At 37.5% G+C, this 21,322-nt stretch overlaps 1 protein-coding gene across 1 annotated transcript in view; it reads left to right on the top strand.

Annotated features, from left to right (window-relative positions):
• Positions 1–5,939: 5,939 nt before the first annotated feature.
• Positions 5,940–21,322, top strand: part of GMCL1 (germ cell-less 1, spermatogenesis associated) — a 30,565-nt gene continuing 15,182 nt past the window's right edge. Inside the window, exons 1-8 of the mRNA XM_074287118.1 lie at positions 5,940–6,315; positions 8,664–8,787; positions 11,612–11,708; positions 12,784–12,881; positions 14,482–14,594; positions 15,301–15,366; positions 17,356–17,440; positions 20,765–20,855. Of these exons, the coding sequence (XP_074143219.1) occupies positions 6,062–6,315; positions 8,664–8,787; positions 11,612–11,708; positions 12,784–12,881; positions 14,482–14,594; positions 15,301–15,366; positions 17,356–17,440; positions 20,765–20,855 (928 nt within the window). The 5' untranslated portion in view covers positions 5,940–6,061. The remainder of the gene's footprint in view (positions 6,316–8,663; positions 8,788–11,611; positions 11,709–12,783; positions 12,882–14,481; positions 14,595–15,300; positions 15,367–17,355; positions 17,441–20,764; positions 20,856–21,322) is intronic.

The following is a 21,322-nucleotide window of genomic DNA, read 5'->3' as shown; positions in this document are numbered from 1 at the left end:
TATTAAGCAATACAGGGCAATTCTCAATAAAACAGAACCAGTGGCCTTCCTCAGTTTTGGCACTGGGCCCTGAATACATGGGGAGACAGAGTCAAATTGAAAGAAAACTACATAATATTAAGTAATTGGATTTCTATTTGAAAGATTAGGGATTTTTTCATATTAGAAGGGGGATAGTAAACAGCTATAATTTTCTGAATTCAGAAAAAAATGGTTTCTCATTCCTCCTAAGTATCTGTGAATAATCAAAATAAATAAATAAAACACAGAACCAATAACTAATCATCACAGGGCTAGTTTCAGGTAAGACATGTGGTTTGCTTGAGATGAATAATTCAAAGCAAACTTTTTGCATCAGTCTTTGGATCTGACTGGGTTTCTGGTCAGTATAACTTAAATCCTTGGTTAAGTGTCTCTAAGTAGCAGAGGGAAGAATTCTAGCTTCCCATCCACACAAGTCTAAGTTCAAACAATACAATGAAGTTTTCTCTCAATTCTCATAATCGAATAAAATTTTCTCAATGCAAAAGTAGATCTAAATCCAAACTGAATAGAAAACAAGCAGAGATGGCTTCAGAACTGAGTCAACATGGTTCATTCAATTCCCACAATTACCCACTTGCTATCCTAATCTTCCCCACTTCTCTTACTAGACACATATATGCAATGACATTTAAAAAGTTCAAAACATAACTTTTGGGTAATTAGTTATTTTATTAATAATGCTAGCATATTAAGAAAAAGTCAATGGCACTCTCAAATTCTAAAGACAGTCATGACTGTGAGCTCACAACTTCTCTGCCCTGGGAAGAATGGTGTTCCTGGGAATGGCAAGCAACTTTGATTAGTTTATTTAAAGGAGAGAATGAATATTATAATAACTGGTGGACCTATTCTAGTAAATTTTGATAATGTAATTTACTTCTAAGTTATCCCCAGTCTTGGGCAATCTATTCAAAGACATTATCCCCACCCAAAGCACTTGAGTGGGGTCTGAACAAATGTATTTAAAAATTTAATATGATCTCATCAACAATGTCTTCTAGAGATGGAACTTTTTGAATTAAGGACTTTAGAGAAAGAATTTCCTCATATGATGGGTTATTAATGATCATTTCTCTAAACAATGTCAGAACTCTATGCAGATCTTTCTATGTTGCTGGGTGAAGCTTGTCACCATGATTTTATCTGGCAAAATAACTGTTTTCCCAAAATCGAAGTTTAAATGATGTAGTACCAGACTAAGCACACTTCCCTTTCCTCAGACCATTTTATTTTATTCCCCACTCCAAGATTCATAAAACCTTATCCAGGGAGCAGAACCTTCTTGGTCCCCAACTTTCAGTTACTGCTACTAGCTCCATATTTACATACGATGAATTTCAGGGGTATGCTGGAGTCAGTTCTAATCTGTCCTAGTGTTAAAATTTCAGTATTAGAGTCAGAACCTCTGAAATTGGTAATGATTGCGTCACATCTCTGTATTTTATAAATACTGCTCAAGCTCAGCAAAAGTCTAGTGGCCCAGGAAATAGACACCACCAGACAGGAGCTGATAATAACTGGCACATATATAGGTTGTGAAATGCTTTTACACCCATCATCTCATCTGAACCTCAGAACACCTCTGGGTGATTAGAAATATGGATGTCCTTCCTTCTAGAATCAGGAAGAGGTGGTGCAGTCTCCATTTGTTTAGACCTAAGAAATTAGAAATCCAAATTAGATCTTAGCCCAGGGCTGAAAGGAGCCTGAGGCTATATATTGGATGTCATGCTGTGCTTGGAGTGACATGAGATCTGAAAGGGACTCCAACCTCTGGCACTTGTTTGCTTTATGACCACAGAGAAGTTATCTGATTCCTTCTTTATAAAATAAGAGGATTGGGCTAGTGACTGCTAAAATCCTGCATTTCACTGAGGAGGAAGTTGAAGCCTGAGGATATTTGGCAGGTCATTTCTACCCTGAGGTAGTCTCTTTTTAAATATTAAAATATTTCTCTTAGGCAACTGGATTGTGATTATTCAAATCCCTCTGGGGATCAAGAATACATACATTGTTCATGAAATTGATACATGCTTTTACCGTGCTAGCTCAGGGTTTGGGAGGTTCTGAAAGGAAAGTGTGGGAAAGGAGAGGTACTAAACTACCTACCAAACTGAAGGTCTATCCAGTCATTGTGCTGCCCTCATTATTGTACACCTGTGAAATCCTGGACATATACCAGGGCCACGCCAGGAAATTGAATCGCTTCCATTTGAATTGTCTAAGAAGATTCTGAAGATCACCTGGCAGGATAAGATACCAAACACTGAGATCCTTTCTGGAACTAAAGAGTCAAGCATTCCAATACTACTGCAGAGAATGCAACTTTGTTGGACTGGCCACATTGTTTGAATTGCCAAAAAAAACAAAAACAAAAAACAAAAAACTTTCACTGAGACTCACACAGGGCAAGAGCTCAGAAGATCAGAAAAAGCAATACATGGACACTCTAAAGGTCTCTTTTAAGAACTGATTGTATGACATGGAAGATGTTGGCACAGGACCACCCACCATGGTGTGCCCTTACTAAAGAAGGTGCTGTGCTCTATGAACAAAACAGAATTGAATCAGCCCCAAAGAAATTTGAGATGGGCAAAGTGAGACAAACCACCCCAACTGTTCATAGGACTATTTGTGTCCAACCTGTGGCAGGGCATTCCAAGCTCGGATTGGTCTGATCAGCCAAAGTTGTGATGAATTTGGGGAGAGCAATTGGCACCGAATGATGAGATATGATGCCAAATGATGGGGTTCAGTAGCAATTCACATGGGAAGAACTCACAAGGGCTTTCTCTTGCCAAAAGGTACATTTATCTATGAGAAGAGGTTACAGACAAAATGAAGAGGTATGCTAGGAGTGGTAAATGTGAAATAGATTTGGGAGAGTACATTACTTAGCAAGAAAAGTGATTTTAACAATTAACAATGGAAAAGGCAATTTCCTCAGTGGAACTCAACAATACACTATGAATACACCATGAGGTGGGAATATGGCATTGATTGACAAGCTAAATCCATAGAGTTTAGCATCCTAAAAGAGTTAACTATAAGAAGGAAAAAGGCACCATGAGGCAAGGGGGAGGGATGGGGTAAGGAGGAAAACACCATGAAGCATAGGGGGAGGAAAGACATCATAAGGCAGAATACCTTGGTGGGATAACCCAAAAGGGATTCAGCAAAGATGGTGTGGGCCATAGACAGATTTATAGGGGAAATTTTAACCTTAGGGTTTGACATCACGACTTGACTTTTGACTTTCTAAATGGATACAATTACCCAAGACTTTCCCAGGGCTGGGACTGTAAGGTTCAGCTGATACCCTTGAGTTCTCTTCTCTGGCCTCAGGGAATAATCTGATCAATACTTTAGGCTTTCTCTGCCAACCTCACCTTGTTATTCAGGATCTTATCTGACACATTAATTTGACTCTAACATAGTAATGTCCATCATTTTGGTGGTCTTCTACAACAAAGAATAATAACCAATTCAGATCACCCTGGGGAGAGGGGTAGGAATAAAAAGTGGGTAGGGAAGCAGATTTTTCTCTAACCACATATTCCCTCAGAGGATATTTTCAGGGAGTGGAATAGAAGAACAATAAATTATTACTTTATAGAATATTACAGCTAGAAGAAACCTTGGATTTCTTTTAACCTCTCCATGTTACAGAAAAGGCCAAGTATTGACTAAACAGGAAGTGGTTCATAACATGATTAATTGGGAACAGGGATAGGATTTGAACCCCAGTCTCCTATGCCAATAAGTGTTCTTTCTACATCACATTGCCTGTCACTGAGAGATGCATAGTAAATTCTGTCTACTGAGGACAAGCCTAGCCAAGTTAGGAGACAGGCCCAACCAGGGGCCTTCTTCGAAGGCATGAAACTGATGGACTACTGCAACTCATAAAGCAGTTTACCAAAGTCTAACTTAATAAGAAATTATGATCTCTATACATGAGGGCAACATCCACACCGATTAAAATTATGTATTCTTTATTTATGCCAAGTTCTAGACAGATATAACATTTTATTCATTCAACAAGAATTTATGTCACTATGTGCCATCTCCCAAAGATTCCTTTTTCATTAAATGATGTAATGGGATTAAATGATCACTAAGGTTTCTTTTAGTTCTCAAGTCTATGATCCTAACACATAGGGCTTGTCAAGAGAGGCAGTGTGTTATAAAAGGTAGAAGAGTTATGAAACCTAGAAACAAGGAAAAGATTATTTAACATCCAAGTAAAAACCAAAGGTGGTCAAAAAGAATTGGACTCAACAAAAACAACAAAATGACTTTGGCTAAGTCACGTTATAGGATTACTGTATGTCTCTAAGACTCAGGTAAAGTGAGGGTGTTGGACTGTTTATTATAGGGGTTCTCAAACGACGGCCCATGGGCCTGCCAGGTTATGGCAAATGGGCTGAGAGGCGGAGACAGCGTGTGAGCTTTTGTTTTTTACTACAGTCCCGCCCTCCCACAGCCTGAGGGACAGTGAACTGGCCCCCTATTTAAAAAGTTTGAGGATCACTAGTTTATCATATTAGATCCCTTCCAATTTGAAATCCCAAGATCTTGATCAAGTCTCTTCCCCTTCTTGGGGGGAAGGTCTTTACTTCCCTTCCTGTAAAATAAAAGGGTCTTTAATAGAAAAAAGCGACAATTTTGATTTGGACTCAAATCTGAGTGAACTTATTGCTTATTTTCAATGGGCTTTTTTTTGGTAACAGAAACTAAATCATGGCTCCACATTACCCGTTTTCTCTTAAAATAAGGAAAGTTCGATGTAACTAGATTGACTTTTAAATTCCTTTCCAAGTTTAAAAGCTACAACTATAAGTTGATGACTGTAACCTTCCAGCCTCTATCTCCCGTGACCTCCTTACTTCATCTCTTGAGGCCCTATTTTCTTCAGCTGTAAAGTAAGAGAGTCTGGATTAGATCTCCAAGGTCCTGGAAGGAATCATCTTCTAGATTTTGAGTTTCAGTGCAGGGACTGGCCAGCATGGTGGGCAGAAGATGACGGAGTCGGGAGTCTCTGCTGGCCCCCACCAGCTGTGTGACTCTGGGCAAGTCATCTTGAGGCTTGTTGGAACTTTCCTGGAAGACTCAGTTTCCCCCTCTGTAAAATGAGAAACCCGGGCTCCATGACGCTAAGGTTCCTCTCCAGAGGGAAATATAAGCAAATTATGACTTGGGGGTAGATATCCAGCTCCGGGGAAAGAACAAAAAAGGCAACTCCCAGAAGTTCCACCAAGGCTCAGGGCAACCAGGAGGGAGGAGGAGGAGGAGCTCTCCTTCCCTTCTTTCTTTCTTTCCTTTCTCCCTCCTTCTTTCCTTTCTCTTCCGCCTTCCTTTCTTCCCTTCCTCTCTAACTTTTCTTTCCCTCCCTTCATCTTTTCTTTCTCCTTTCTTCCCCACTCATTCTTTTCCCCTTTCCGTCCCTCCCTTAGCCCTCTTTTTTCTGCCCTCCTCAGTCGCTCTCTTCCTCCTCTTGCCCCTCCCTCTCACTCTTTTCCTTTCTCCTCCTCTTGCTCCTCCTCTTCTCCCTCCTTCCCCTCCATCTGGCGCCTCTCTTTCCTTTCTCCCTCCCTCTCGCTCCTCCCCCTTTCCTTATAGGCCTCTTTTTCTCTTTTGCTCCTCCCCTTTTCCCTCCTTTCTCCTCTTTTTCCCTCCCCTCCACGCCCAGAGCGCGCACCTCCCCCACCCAACCTCTTCATTTACTCATTTAGCCCTGGCCCTCCCGGGCCTGGAGCAGTGGGGCGGCGCACGCATGCGCGAGGCCGGTTGTGAGGGGCGGGGCGAGGCGGGGAGGGGCGGGGCCCGGCGGGAGGCGGGCCGAGCTGTGGGCTGCGGGGCGACAATGGACGCGGCGGTTGTGGCGGAGGAGGAGTCTCCGTGAAAGCTCGGGGGTCGGGGCAGCGGGGGGCCGGACCATGTTGGGAGCGCCGCTGGACCGCGCTCCCTGAAGGGGGACGCCGGCGCTGGAGCCGGCGGACTCTCCCGGCCGCCCATGGGCTCGTTGAGCAGCCGGGTGCTGCGCCGAGGCGGGAGCCGAGCCGTCCAGGAGCGGGGCTCCGAAGCGGGGAGCGCGGCAGGGCCGGGCGGCGGGGGCGCCTCCCGGGGGAGCGCCTGCTACTGTCGGGGCGGCCGCAAGCGCAAGCGCAACAGCGGCGCCTTCTGCTACTGCGAGCTCGGCTCGGACGACGAGGATGAGGACGACGACGAGGGGGACGAGCAGGAGCGGCTCCTCAACACCCCACGCAGGTGCGCATTCCCCCCCCCCAGTCCCCCGCTTCTTTCTCCGCGACCCCCGCCCGGGAAGGGCCGTGCGTGCGTCGATGTCGCTCCGGGCTTCCTGCCCGGCTCCTGAACTTGACTTTGTAAACTACTGTGACACTACTGTGACACCTGTATTTCCGGAGACCTGGTTTCGTTAATTTAGCGCGTCCCCCCTTTATTCGGAGGAGGCTCGGCAGACTGCCTCGGGGTTTCTGATCGCCCCTCCCTCCCTCCCCCACTACTAGGACTCCCAACTTCCTCCTTGCACAGCAACTGAGGCCCGCAGGAGTCCGACTTGAGTAAGCGCTCCGCGGTCAGTGCCATCTGTTACAGTCCAGTGGCACCTGCACTTTCTGGGCCCGGCTTCGCCACCGTAGAGAATTCTTAGCTTTCGCTGGGCCTCAGTTTCCTTATCTGCAAAAAGGAGAATATTCTGGAACTCCTTAGCCCAAAGAAGAACTACGAGGAGAGCACTTTGTAAATCGTAGTTACTTTGTTCTCTTTTTACAGATGAAGAACTGAGCCTTCAAGAGGGAAGATTCCTTGTGTTGCTATCAAGGATTTGAATCCGAGTCTCCTGATTCAAAGATAGTGCTCTTTCTCTCTGGAGAAAGGAAAGATTTGGGAGAGGATTGTAGTGGGGGAGGGGAGGAATCTCAGTTTTTTGAGTCAGAAGATCAGGGTTCAAATCCTGGCTAGTCAGTTTCTTGGACAGTGACTGACTAGTCAGTTTCTTGGACAGTCACTGACTAGACTACTCCGGGCCTTAGTTTCCTCATCTGTAAATTGAAGGGGTTCGTTCAGGCCCCTTTCAGCTCAGAATCCTATAATCTCCTGAATCTGATTGTGGTTGTATATTATAAAGCACTCCTGAGCTGTTATTACAGTGTGCCAGTAATTGCCCCAAGCGGAGGGAAACGCCGAGTCAATGCTTGAATCTTCTCATAAAACGTTTTTAACACCAACTTTGTTTAATCCTCTTGTAATGTATTTTTGTCTTCCTCTAGTGGGTGTCTGAAGAATAACCGATTCATCCGGTTGCCTAGAATAGTTCACAAATATAATTTTAGCTATCTAGTCATGCAGTCCCATCTCCCCCTCACTGGAAGAGGAAAATAAAGGCCAATTTTCCTGTACTAAGGTGCTGTGGTTATGTTAGCAAAGATTCGTTAGTGAAGTCCCTAAAATATTAGTTTATTTCAAAGCTCTGCTGTTTTTAAGGTGCTGACTGCATATAGGTGTTCTATGTGCTCTTTATTTCCTGCTTGGTTATTTTGAAAATAAATACATTGGTGATCAACACCAGGAATTTAAGGAATCAGGCTTCTGAATTCATTGAATGATTTGGTTGGCAGCAAGTAAAAAATATGATGTAAGACAAATAGGAGATGGACTCATCCAACTTTTAAAACTTAAAAAAAAAAAGTGATCATGGAGGCCATGTAACCCAATCTCTTTATAGCCAAAACTTTAAAGTATCCTAAAGCTAGTTAGTGGCAAAAGTGATGAGACCCCCTCGTCCTCTCTTGATATAATTTTGTCTGATTACTTTTAACTTCTCAAATAGGAAAGGAAATACCACAAAAGATAAGTGATCAGAAAGTGATGCAGTGATAGACCTCTGCCACAGCCCCTCCCCTGGTGCTTGCATTTTGAGATAGCAACCTTTATGGCTCTTTGGATCTTTTTTTCCTTCAACATGAACTTTTTTTTTTTTCTAAAAGTCAATTTAATTTTGTTGCAAAAGTAAAATGCGGCATAAATACCAATCAGCAAGCCTGTAAAGGCACTAAGCATTGAGAATACAAATCATCCTAAGTAATATTGAAAGAATTCTTAAAAGTGATGATCCCCAAGTGAATTAAAATTGTTGAGACATCTTGATCTTTTGTACTTTTTATTTTTTAAATTAATTTTATAATTATAATTTTTCTTTGACAGTACATATACATGGGTAATTTTTTGACAACATTATCCCTTGTACTCACTTCTTTTCCAAATTTTCCCCTCCTTTCCTCCACCCCCTCCCCTAGATGACAGACAGTCCCATACATGTTAAATGTGTTACACTTCTTATTTTTTTATTCTCAGAATTTCAGAACTGGTCCAAAAAAGAATGAGCTTCATCAGTAATTCTTGGGTTTTCCTTACTGGAGGTCTTCAAGGAAAGGCTTAGTGACCACTTGTTGGGCATAGGTCATAAAGAAAATCGTTATTATAGAGGACTTTTGAGACTATCATATACACAAAAGTTTTATACTTTTAATAGGTTAGCATGTCTGCAATTACACCTATATATAATTCTGATTTTGTTTTTTGTTTTGCCTCCCCAGGAAAAAATTAAAAAGCACATCCAAGTATATTTATCAGACTTTATTTTTGAATGGGGAAAATAGTGACATTAAGATTTGTGCTCTAGGAGAAGAATGGAGCTTACACAAAATATACTTGTGTCAGGTAAGTATTCTGTTTATCCAAATGATCTAAAGCAGTAATCCTCAAACTTTTTAAATAGGGGCCAGTTCACTGTCCCTCAGACTGTTGGAGGGCCCGACTCTAGTAAAAACAAAACCTCACACGCTGTCTCCACCCCTCAGCGCATTCGCCATAACCCGGTGGGCTACATCTGGCCCGTGGGCCGTAATTTGAGAACCCCTGGTCTAAAGTTTATCAGATTTAGTTTTTATTCTAAAGAGTATTCCTTCTCCTTGTTCTTTATAGTGATGATCTTTTTTTTTTTTTCACAGTAATAATTATCCATTGAATCCAGTAGTCTGGTTGAAAAGCTGTTTCTTCCAATTTAGTTACTTATGCAAAACTTAAAAAAAAAAAAAGTCTGTTTTAGTTTAACCCAAAAACTAGAAAGGATTTGGACATTTTCTTCATTGTTAAACTACTACTTCCTTTATTATCTCAACTATTCATTTATTAGAAATTCTTTCAATAAGAAGAGGAAACTTTGAAATAGAGGAATAGGAAGAAAAATATTAAAAGCTAACAGCAGCTAAAGTTCCTCTGTGTGTTTGGCTTATTAGAATTACTGTAGATTCAACATACTGCCTCTCTCTCAAAATGTTTTAGACATTTTGACATGTTTTGACAAAATTTTAGACATTTAGACATGTTACCAAAGGAAGCTACACCAGTAGTACTCAGTTTATATAATGCATTAAGTTTAGCAAAGTACTCTTCTTAAAATAACACTGAGGTAAATGACACCCTAAATATATCCCCATTTTACAGGTGAATAAACTAAAGTTAAATTACTTGCCTAGGATTCCATGAAGCATTAAGTGCTCAGGCCAAGCATTTGAAGCCGTCTTCCCTAACTCTCAGTCCACACATTATTTACATTAAGTTAAGCTGCTTTTGTGCCTGACATTTTAAAAATCTAAGCTACTTAGTTTTACATGATGGTAGTTTATAATTGTGTGGTACTTTTCACAGATCACTTTATTTTGAAAGGTATCCAAAATGGTGAGAGTTGCCTTTTTATCTTTAATATAAGAAGATAAGAGAACTGAGCATATTTACCTGGATAAGAAATGATATGGGAGGTAGGATCCAAACTTGGGTTTAAGTATTAGAGATGCTTTTGTGTGGAGAAGGTATTTGATTTGTTTGGCTCCACAGGCAAGAGCAATGGATGCTAAGAGGCAAATTTAAGCTAGGAAAATTTCCTAAACATGAGAGCTGTGCAGAACTGCAATGGCTACCCTGGGGTGGCCCTGGAAGGCTTTCCCTCCTTACAGATCTTCAAGTAGATGTTGGATGCGCGTCTTCAGGCAAAGGTTGGATGATCACTTTTAAAATATGTGATAAAAGGAGTTCTTTTTGTGTCTAAGTTAAACCAAATGGGTTTTGAGATTCCTTCCAGGCTTCAAATTTGTGATTCTGTGATCTCTGTAGTAGTTCTATACAATAGACAGTTAAAATGCCATATTGTCCTGAATGAATGAAAAAGGGCATTTCTTAAGCTCTTATACTGTGCCAAGTGCGGAGGAGACAAATAGAAAAAACAGTGCCAGCTCACATTCTATTGGGAGAGAGAAACATCAGGAAGGTTTTAATGATCAGATGTCCCTGTGGACCTTAGAATGCTTTTTTAATATCATTTCTTCTGATAAAATCATGTTCATTTCTGATGTAGAGCCATTTGACAAGGCCAAAGACATTGCTGTTCTTTAGTAGCTATGGCTGTAACATGTGCAGGAGCAGTCATCAGGCTGTGTATCCGCAGAAGGTCATTATCCAGAATAATGGTTGGGGACATTGGGCTGAAGTATTGATCTTCCCAAGACTGTTGGGTTTAGAGTTCTAGGCTGTCTCCATCAGGTTGAGGGAAGATGGGGGGATGGTTGTCTCCCATCTCCCTCAGGCTGCCTTGCCACTTGAACTAGAATGTTTTGTGGCTCTGAGTGGCAGTTGGTGGAATTATCTAGTACCTTCTACATAGGAGCTACTTTCTTAGATGATGGCTTGGAGCATTGGTCTGTAAGCAAAATGTAGTGGTAAAGGAGGAGGAAGGGAGTAGGAAGAGCTGCTCTCAAGACTTGCCTGTGGTGGCAGTTGGTGGTAGTAGAGGTGACAAAGGAGTGGGCCCTATCTCCATGATTACAAGAGCCTTAGGAATCTAGGGCTGCCCAACTCTCCAGGGATAGCTAGAGTTGGAAACCCTAAGTTCAAATTCAGCCTCAGGCACTTTATATAGCCCTGTAACTCTGGGTTCTGTCTACCTCAGTTTTCTTCAATGGCAAAATGAGGATAATAGCCGCATTTCCCTCCTAGGGTTGTTGTGAAAATTAAATGAGATAGCCTTTGCAAAACACTTAGCATAGTACCTATAGTTGGTATAGTAAATACTCATTCCCTTGCCTTCTCTTTCCATCCCCTTGCTTTCAATGATGGCTGCAGGTTTGTAGGGATTATATGCATCTGGTACCCTAACATGAGAGCTATTATCAAAAGGAAAAATAGATTTGTACTACAAGGTAATGTGCTTATAAGTTGCATTTTTTTTATAACAAACTAGGTTTGAAGAGTGAAATGCACTCCATATTTGGACACATTATTTATCTCCCTATTTTGCAGGTGAGGAAATAAAGACCCAGAGAAATAACATTATTTGCCCAGGGTCATATAGAGCCATGATTGTACCCCAGAACTCAGCTGCTTGTTCAGTGTTCTTTCAGTATATTGTACCTTGTTTATATATCCTTCTACCTACCTAGTTATACCTTATTTATCCTTGAGATTAATTTGAACTTTTTATATTTTCTAGTCTGGCTACTTTTCCAGTATGTTTAGTGGGTCTTGGAAAGAATCAAGCATGAATACTATTGAACTGGAGATTCCCGACCAGAATATTGATGTAGAAGGTAAAAAAAAAGTTTTCCCTAAATATGATCAGTTTATTTGAAGCCAGTAAGTTTTAACACTTTAAGTGCTTAAGTACGCACTTAATAAATGTTTTTTAATTAAATTTTTGAAGAAGTAGCAGTCAGAGCATTCTGTGGGAATATTTCTATTTTTAAAAAGTTTATTAACTCAGATCATCTTAGTGTAAAGTACATCCCCACTTTATATCCTTCTTCTCCTTGTCAGATTTTAGCTCTACAATGACAAAGGAAGCAATTTGACTTCTTACATCTGTGTATGAGAGATTTATTGATATAAAGGAAGCTCATAAGGACAGAGAATTTAAAATAAATCTATTATGATGAAATATTATTATATTAGTACTATGTGGTTACTTTGCTGGTGTTCTCTCCTTTTTATCCTTTAATTCTATGTTTATAAACTAACTCTCCTTTCTCACTTATGTTTAGTCCCTCTCTTCACCTTATTATCTACTTCTGTCTCTCCTCACTTGCTTGTTACCATCTAAGCCTGTTATTTACTAATGGAAGGAGTCAGGACGAGGTAGTAATTAACCCTTTGTGGATGCTTTAATTTGTTCATCTTAGTTAAATTTGTTCTATACCAATTTGTGCCAGATATTAACTTGCATATTTGTCTGTTTCATTTTTAAATTAAAGACCATTAAAAATAACAAATTAGTAGCACTTTGGATAGTTACATTTATTTTATTTGCTTTGTTATAATAGAATAATAATAGTTGACATTTTAGAATTTATAAAACTGCTTTAGTATATTCTCATTTGATCTTCCCCATCTGGTGAGGTAGATGCTATTTTTATCCCTTTTACCGATAAGGAAACTGTAACTGAGAGGGTTTAAGTTACTTACTTAAGGTCACACAACAAGTAAGTGTCTATGGTGGAATTTGAACCCAGGTCTTATTTCCAATCTAGCATTCTGTTACGTCAGGATTAACTCTCATGTCTTGATTTTGCTTGTGGCATTTAGTGTTTTGTTGTTTTCACTGTTATAAAACAGATTGTGAAATTTATAATTGTTCTTGGCATTTTTAATATGTACATTTGCTTTCAGCACTGCAGGTTGCATTTGGCTCTTTATATCGAGATGATGTCTTAATAAAGCCCAGTCGAGTTATTGCCATTTTGGCAGCAGCTTGTATGCTGCAGCTGGTAAGTGGCCTGCTCCAGTGCAGGATCAGTTACAATATCCTTCTGTGGTTCGATGTGGTTTATGGTGTAACATAAAAATGTGTGAATACACTGTCTAAATCTTTCTATAGTTTACCTAGAAATCAGTAATAGCTTGTTTATATTAGAAGTGAGCACATGAACACTAAGCATAATTAATTGTAGTGTGGAAAATGTTGTTTATCCAGGTTCAAATTTTTTATTCCTGGTTTGTTTGATGACTGTTGAGCACATAACTAATGGTTACCTACTTATAACCACAAGCTATTTATTCATTCCAAATATTTTTTAACTGCTGATAACATCACTTATATCAACATTCATATGTATATTTTACATCTAGTTGCATAATTACTGATGTTTGAAATTCTAGTAATTTCTGAGTTTTGTTTCTTGATTTGATGTTTAAATGACATTGATTTCTACATTTAGTTAACTTATCTTCAATATTAGTTGTTTCCAAAATGTACTTTACACAAAGATTCTTTCATTAGAAGAAAAATTTTGTTCTTAGGTAATCCAGTTAGATTTTTATTTCAGAGTAAAGCATACTTTTGTGCTTCTGGCCTTCTGTGATATCTGTTCTAAAATTTGCTTTCTATGTTTAAAAAATATTACTTGCTAACTACTTACACTATGCATTTAAGGTTATTTCAGAAGTTTTTAATTTGAGTGAAAAGTGACAGTAGTATTTTGATATATTGAAGAAAGTTAATAAGCAGTTCATCTTAAACTTTTTTGCATTAATTGTTTTAGCTGAGAAAGAATATATTTAAGCTACTAAAAACAGTAATACTGTGGCTTTAAATACTTAAAAAGATAGGTCAGTGTACATACTCTCTTAACATGGATTAAAAATGCCTATTAGACTATTTCATGGGGTATGGGAAGTTCCCCCCCCCTTAAAAAAAAATTTACTTAATAGATAAATGCTCTTGAAATTAGCTTTTCTGAAATCAAGTAGACTGGTCCTTGGGTTTGCCTTGATAATACAGTAAAATGTATTGAACTCTTAGTCTGACCTGAAACAGTTTGTTCTAAGACCTGACTGAGCTGACACCTTTCTATAAAATAGCTTCAAGAAGTTACAGATAATTTCCTTTCCTGTTAAGGCATCTTAGAGGACTTTAATTGTGGGGGCTTTATAAAAATGCATCTCTCATATGTTGATAGGAATTTTAAATTTCAGCTTCTAACTTGCCACATTATTAACTATCACATGGGTAAGAGCCCAAAATTTAGTAAACCATTAGGAGAATAGAAGATTTGTGGAGTTGGTGGAAAAGACTTAGAAAGGTGAAGTTTAAGAGTCACTGTGGTCATCTCATGTTTGTTTCTTCTCCCTTCCTCCCGTGCTTTCCTTCTAATACTTGAGGTATTAAAAGGAATATTTGCTGGATATTTTAGACAACTCAAAAGTAGGATAATGAAGTATTTGCATTAATCTCATGCCTACTGTTTCTCTTAATAGATTTTTTTTTCCTTTTAGTGGCTTAAGTGTGCTAATGTTTAAGAGCAGCACATGTTTAAGCTTGTTTTCCCATGTGAAATGGGCATTTCCAGTGCTTATTTATGTTTACAGGATGGTTTAATACAACAGTGTGGTGAGACAATGAAGGAAACAATTAATGTGAAAACTGTATGTGGCTATTACACATCAGCAGGGACCTATGGATTAGATTCTGTAAAGAAAAAGTGAGTTGTCTTCTCTCCTCCAATCCCCCACCCCCTTGGGATATTGGCTGCTTTGATCTCTTAAAAGGATGCTTAGTTGGTAAAAGAATGAGGAATTGACAAAATTATAGGAATATAGAATTGCATCATATATAAGAAAATGGTGCTTAATCATGCTCCTCAAAAGTGTCATCTTTTTATTTTTCTTAATTTGAAATAAAGTGACCTACGTTTTGTAAAAATTATTTATATGTGTTCAAAGTTATGGTTGCTTTTTAAGACACACTAAAATTTGTAAATAATGAAATAAAGGAGCTAATATACATTGTAAAACTTAACAATCCATGCTTTTTAACCCTTCAAAATTGAAATACTATATTCACATTGTTTTTAATGGAAGCAATGGAAATGTGTGAGAGTCATAACTGATGTGTTCTTAAGTAATTTAAAACACAAGAAAAAATGCTAGGAACTGACTTTTCTCACTCAATGAAAAATGCTACCATTAATTTAGTCAAGGAAAACTCCCTTAAAAACTTCTGAGAGTAACAGTACTAAATTTCTAATTGTTAGACCTAAATGATAGCTTCATGTCCTGTAAAAAATACTATTCTCTGTTTAATATAACTTTAGATTATACTTAACAAAACTAATAGCTTTGATGAGATATTTACTATAAAGATAAATATGTAGCAATATACTGATTACAGATTTTAAATAATTTCAGGTGCCTTGAATGGCTTCTAAATAACTTGATGACTCATCAGAGTGTTGATCTTTTCAAAGAACTCAGGTATTTGAATTTTAATTTACTTAAAGATTAAGAAATTAAGTTAATACATAGATTTTTTTTATTTAGGCATAAAGATATATAGATGTGTGTGTGTGTGTGTGTGTGTGTGTGTGTGTGTGTGTGTGTGTGTGTGTGTGTGTTTTGTTTTGTTTTGTTTTTTGCTGAGGCAATTGGGGTTGAGTTACTTGCCCAGGGCCACATAGGTATAAGTGTCTTGAGGTCAAATTTGAATTCAAGTCTTCCTTACTTCAGGGCTGGTACTCTATCCATTGTGCCACCTAGCTGCCCCCATAAAAATAATATCTTAAGGGAATAAATCTTGACTTATTTCCTGAATCATATAAGTGGCAATGTAATTCTTTTTTCACCCTTATAAACTCACCAAAGCTGCAAAAAAACTTTAGGGATTCTTCCTCCAACTTTCCCTCTTTCTCCCTCCATTGCTCAAATCTGGTAGATATTTTCTGTCTTTTGAAATTTTTTCCATTGAATGTTTTGTTAAATGACTTGAAAACTTTTGTTAATTTAATGTTTTTAACAGGTTAGAGTTTTTGAGCTTAATTTAATACTGTTATATTTATTTTAGTGCCTATGGAAAAAATTTCTAAATTAAAAACATGGGAAATTTTAAATTCATAACAGCTTTAAAAAGCTGTAATAACCTACATGGGCAGGATTCAAAAGAGATTATTATTGGGTTGAATCTAAAGAGATAAATGTACAATCTTTAGCTTGGTTAAAAAATTATCAACTTTACAAATATAAGATGTGTTGAAGAGAGGCAAGGTAGTGTTTTTAAGATTTACAATTTTAGTAAACTGGAAGCTTATGCTACATTAATAGCCTATTGATGGCTGTTAAGAAGGCTAATGATGGTCCTAGCCTGCATTAAAAGAGATATAATGTCAAGGACTAGGGACTTAGGATAATACTACTAAACTGTATCTTAGTGAGATCATTTCTAGAGAATTGTGTTTACACAATGTTCAGCTTAGAGCAGAGAAGACTTGGGGGAGTATTTGGAGAGCTATCACAGGATAGAAGAATTAAATTTGTCTTGCCTATACTAGAAGGCAGATCTTGAAAGAAAGGAGCTGGAGGGGGAGAATAGAAGTGAATAAAGAAAATTTCCAGTAGAGTTATTCAGAAATTGAATGATGTATCTCATGAAGCAGCATAATGCAATGGAAAAAGCACCAACTTTTATTTCAGAAGACCTGGATTCAACTCCTATCTGAATCTCGCCCCTTATTTGATGTTAGACAAGTCATTTAATGTTCCTGAGCCTCAGTTTCCTAATCTGTAAAATAGAAGGTTAGACTAGATAGGGTCTGAAATCCCTTCCAGTTTTAATAATAATATGGCTAGTATTTGCATAACCTTTAAGACTTGCAGAGTGCTTCATATACATATTGTCTCTTCATGTAGGCCTTCTAGCAAAAGCTCAATGATGCTTTTCCTCATATATGGAAAAGAGAGCAGATTGTTCAGGTTTGGGTTGTACTAGATGACTTCTGAGATCCCTTCCTGTACTATGATGCTGTGAAAATCAGCCCTCATTTTACTGATGAGGAAACTGAACCCCAGAGAAGTTCCACTAACTGAGCATAAGACACTGTGATAGGTTTTAGGGGTGCAAAAGAAAAAACTGGTTTTGGCCTCCAGAAGCTTGCATTCTGAGGAAGGAGTGACTTTCTCAGGTTTTCACTGTTCCTTAGTTTATAAATCAGCTGATATGTGAACCCAGGTTTCCTCACTTCAAGGCCAGTATTCATTCTGATGTCCCATGCTATCAGAAGTTCTTCCTAAGATTTGGTGGGGAAACAATTGTATCAGAGCTGTCATAATGTTAAATGCAGGTTGAAAACTGGTTTTATTTTATTGATCACTCCATAATTATGAAGTAAAAATAGAAAAATGTTTCCTTCATCTTTTAAAAATATCTTCCTATTTTTACAGTGGTTTGATATGGTATTTTATCTTTTCCAGTATCTGCCTCATGAAACAACTGATCTGTTCTTCTAATCTATTTGTAATGCAAGTGGAAATGGATGTATACACTGCTCTCAAGAAGGTACTGGCATACAGTAGTATTTCAAGGATTTGTAATTTTTTTTTCAATTGAGATACTTTCTTTACCCATTACAACTTTTGAATGACTTAAATCAAAATGAGTTAATGTTTTGTAAAGTGCTTTGGAAACCCTAAGGCACTATATAAATATGATTACTTATAATGATGATCTAGATGGTGTTAAAGTTATTTTTCTTTTGGACCAGCTCTGTGATTTTATCTCTCAAATAAAAGGAATTTCTAGGGAAAAAATTTCTATCCTTGAAGGTCAGCACTCTCTCTCTGCATCTTACAGTGTTGCCTGTGGTAGTGAAAGATTGAGTGCTTTGCCCAGAATTTCATAGCCACATGTGTCAGAAGCAGGATTTAAATTCAGGATTTCTTAACTGTAAGGCTGCTTTTTTATCCTCTATACTTCCTCTCTCAAGTTACTATGTCCAAAAAGTTGATCACCCTTTAATCAACATGATGATGAGTCTCTCCAGAGTTACTTACCTAATTTGGACACCAGATATACAATCTATAACCAGTTTTACACTTGCAGCTTTTATAATGTAATAGGACTATCACTTGGTGCTTCACTAGCATAGCCCCTGAGAATTTAGATTAATTTCCATGCCATGTTGAAGCATTACAAGGGGGACTTTAATGTAAAACAATATATAAATAATATATATTGAAAAGGTAGAATATAGTGTTTTACATAATTCTCACATTAAAATAGTGTATGTAACTTTTAAGAACTTCATTGTAATTTCTATGAAGTGCCTTTTTGAGTTGTAAATATATCTTGATAGTGTTCACCACATTTACATAGTGTATTAATTTGCAAAACACTTATCACATGGCATTTTATTGATTTTCACAGCAATCCTATGAAGTGTACAGGGTAAGCATTATTTTCATTTTACTGATGAGGAAAGAGTAAGTTAGCTTAAGAGTCAGCAAGAATATATTAAACCTGGACAGCTAGATGGTGCAGTGGATAGAGCACCAGCCCTGAAGTCAGGAGGACCTGAGTTCAAATCTGAGCTCAGACACTTAACACTTCCTAGCTGTGTGACCCTAGGCAAGTCACTTAATCCCAATTGCCTCAGCAAAAAAAAAAAAAAAAAAAAAAAAAAAAAAATATATATATATATATATATATATATATATATATATATACATATCAGCCTCAGAAACTCATTAGCTATCCCTGGGCAAGCCCACTTCACCCCATTTGCCTTAGTTTCCTCATCTTTAAAATGATGTAGATATCACTCCAATATCTTTGCTATGAAAATCCCAAATAAGGTTCTTAAGAGTTGAACCATGACTGAACTACAACAACTCTGTCAGGTTTCACATTTCCCTGTCCCTGGGAACTTAAATTCCAACAATTTAAGTGTCTGCTTGGTCACTAAGTAGCAAAACTCCAGTAAAAAGGAAAGTTTTAATTTCTTCATTCAGGTTTTCTCCAAAGCTTTCCCTTGGAAACAGAATTATTCTATTTAAATGATATAAAATGCCCTAGCCATAAAATGTAGATCATTTGGAGATTGCTGGCATGGGTTTTCCTGCTTTTGAGCGTGTTCTATTATTGTCTTTTATCCAAAGAATGAGTTCTTGGTTTCTTGCTGCAAAAGTTTGTTTTTATCAGGTCTTCTGTCAATATTGAAAACCTCTGTTTTGTGATGAAAAAGATGATTGCCTTAGTAATGGCATCAAACCAGAGGTCCCATGTTTTGGTTTGTTTTTTTTTTTTCCTCATGTCAAAATGTTTCTCAAGCAGGATGGAGATTATTAATTAAATAAATTAATAATTACATTAATTGGTGTAAGTAGTTAAATGAAATTGGGGAATAATTAAAATGAAAAGGTTGGAGAATGGCTGAATAAGTTATGGTTTATGAATGTAATGGGATATTATTCTATAAGAAATGATCAGCAGGATGATTTCAGAAAGGCCTGGAGAGACTTACATGAACTGATGCTGTGAAGTGAGCAGAATCGTTGTACATGGTAACAACAAAATTATACGATGATCTATTCTGATGGACATGGCTCTTTTCAGCAATGAGATGATTCAGGCCAGTTCCAGTGGTCTTGTGATGGAGAGAGCCATCTACATCCAAAGGGAGGACTGTGGGAACTGAGAGTGGATCAAAACATAACATTTTCACTCTTTTTATTGTGGTTTGCTTGAATTTTATTTTCTTTATTTATTTTTCCTTTTTGATCTGATTTTTCTTGTGCAGCAAGATAATTATATAAATATGTATACCTATATTGGATTTCACACATATTTTTCACCATGTTTAACATATATTGAATTATTTGCTGTCTAGCCAAGGGGGTGGGGGGAAGGGGAGAAAGTTGGAACACAAGGTTTTTCAGTGGTCAATATTGAAAAGTCATCCTTCCATATGATTTGAAAATTAAAAAAAAAACTTCAATAAAATTTTTAAAAAATAAAATAAAAGGGCAGCAAATAAGAGCATTGAGCCTGGAATCCAGAAGGATCTGAGTTCAAATTCAGCCCTAGACACTAGCTTGTGTGACTATGGGTAAATCAATGCTGTTTGCCTCAGTTTCCTCATCTGAAAAAGGAAATGGCAACCTACTCCAATATCTTTGCCAAGAAAACTCCAAATGGGGTCACAGAGGGCTACACATGACTGAAATGAAATGAGATTTCTAATTTTAAAATTATTTATAAAATAAAAGAAAAACTATGCCAGAATCAAAATGCAAAATTAAGAATCAGTGCTTGATAATGTTGATTTTTCCAAACATTCTATAGTTTTGAATAGTTCATTCTTTTCCAGCACTTGTGTTAAATAGCATATCAGGTTTTCTCTGGAGTGACAATTTTACTACATACTCTTATCTTTGGAATTTACATGCTCCATTTCCTCCCTCTCTCCTTCCATTATTCTAGGTCCTTCCCTTGAATGAGAATAGCTTAAAATTTTGCTTTTGTGAACATGATCTGTGTATCTAACTCTGCAAGTTAAGTATCCATTACCTATTTCTTCCCATTTTCAAATAAGGCTTATTTTTTTCAGAGGCCTGACATTATCTCCAACATGCCCTTCACACGTATTTATATTAGCAAACATGGAGAATGACCTTAGCCAGATCAGATCTTTTTAGAAATTTCTAGTCATACAAAATAAATGAAATCAGGAAATAAATTATCTCATTTGTAAAATGGAGATAATGGCTTCCTTTTACCTTTGTTGACTAGTTTAATGATTGGGTAAGTACTATTTAAAATATAAAAACACTAAGTTGGTTTCATGTGATTGAATTTTTCATGTAATTTTTTTTTTTAATCTAGTGGATGTTTCTTCAGTTAGTCCCTTCTTGGAATGGATCATTAAAACAACTTTTACCTGAAGCAGATACCTGGTTTTCCAAGCGTAGGAAAGGTATGCTCATCCTATTTCATGTGAATTTACTTTTTATCAGGCATATCAGACTGAAAATAAAATAGTACATTTATTTTTAGAACAAGAGAATATCTTTTTCCTTTTATTGCAATGCATCTTTATTTTTTTCCCCAAAATAAATTGTACTCAGATAAAGTGTGATGATAGGAGTGCCCAAGGATCAGCTTGCTTTGAGCAACTATATCAGATTTAAGGCCAGGTTGATGAATATTAAACTTAGCTGTGACAGTTAAAACATTAATACTTTTACCTCAGCGTAAAATATCTTTTGGAACCTTAACATTCTTTTAGAAAAAAAAAATAAAATTTATATATATAAAGCTTTTTATTTTCAAAACGTATGCATAGATGTTTTCAACATTCACCCTTGTAAAATCTTGTTTCAATTTTTTTTTTTAACTTTCTCTCTTCTCCCTGCCCTCTCCCCTACATGGCAAACAATCCAC

The sequence above is a fragment of the Sminthopsis crassicaudata genome, chromosome 2 (assembly GCF_048593235.1).
Source record: "Sminthopsis crassicaudata isolate SCR6 chromosome 2, ASM4859323v1, whole genome shotgun sequence".
NCBI lineage: Eukaryota > Metazoa > Chordata > Mammalia > Dasyuromorphia > Dasyuridae > Sminthopsis > Sminthopsis crassicaudata.
The sequence above is the reverse complement of the archived record's forward strand: the minus strand, read 5'-3'. Positions and strand labels throughout refer to the sequence as shown.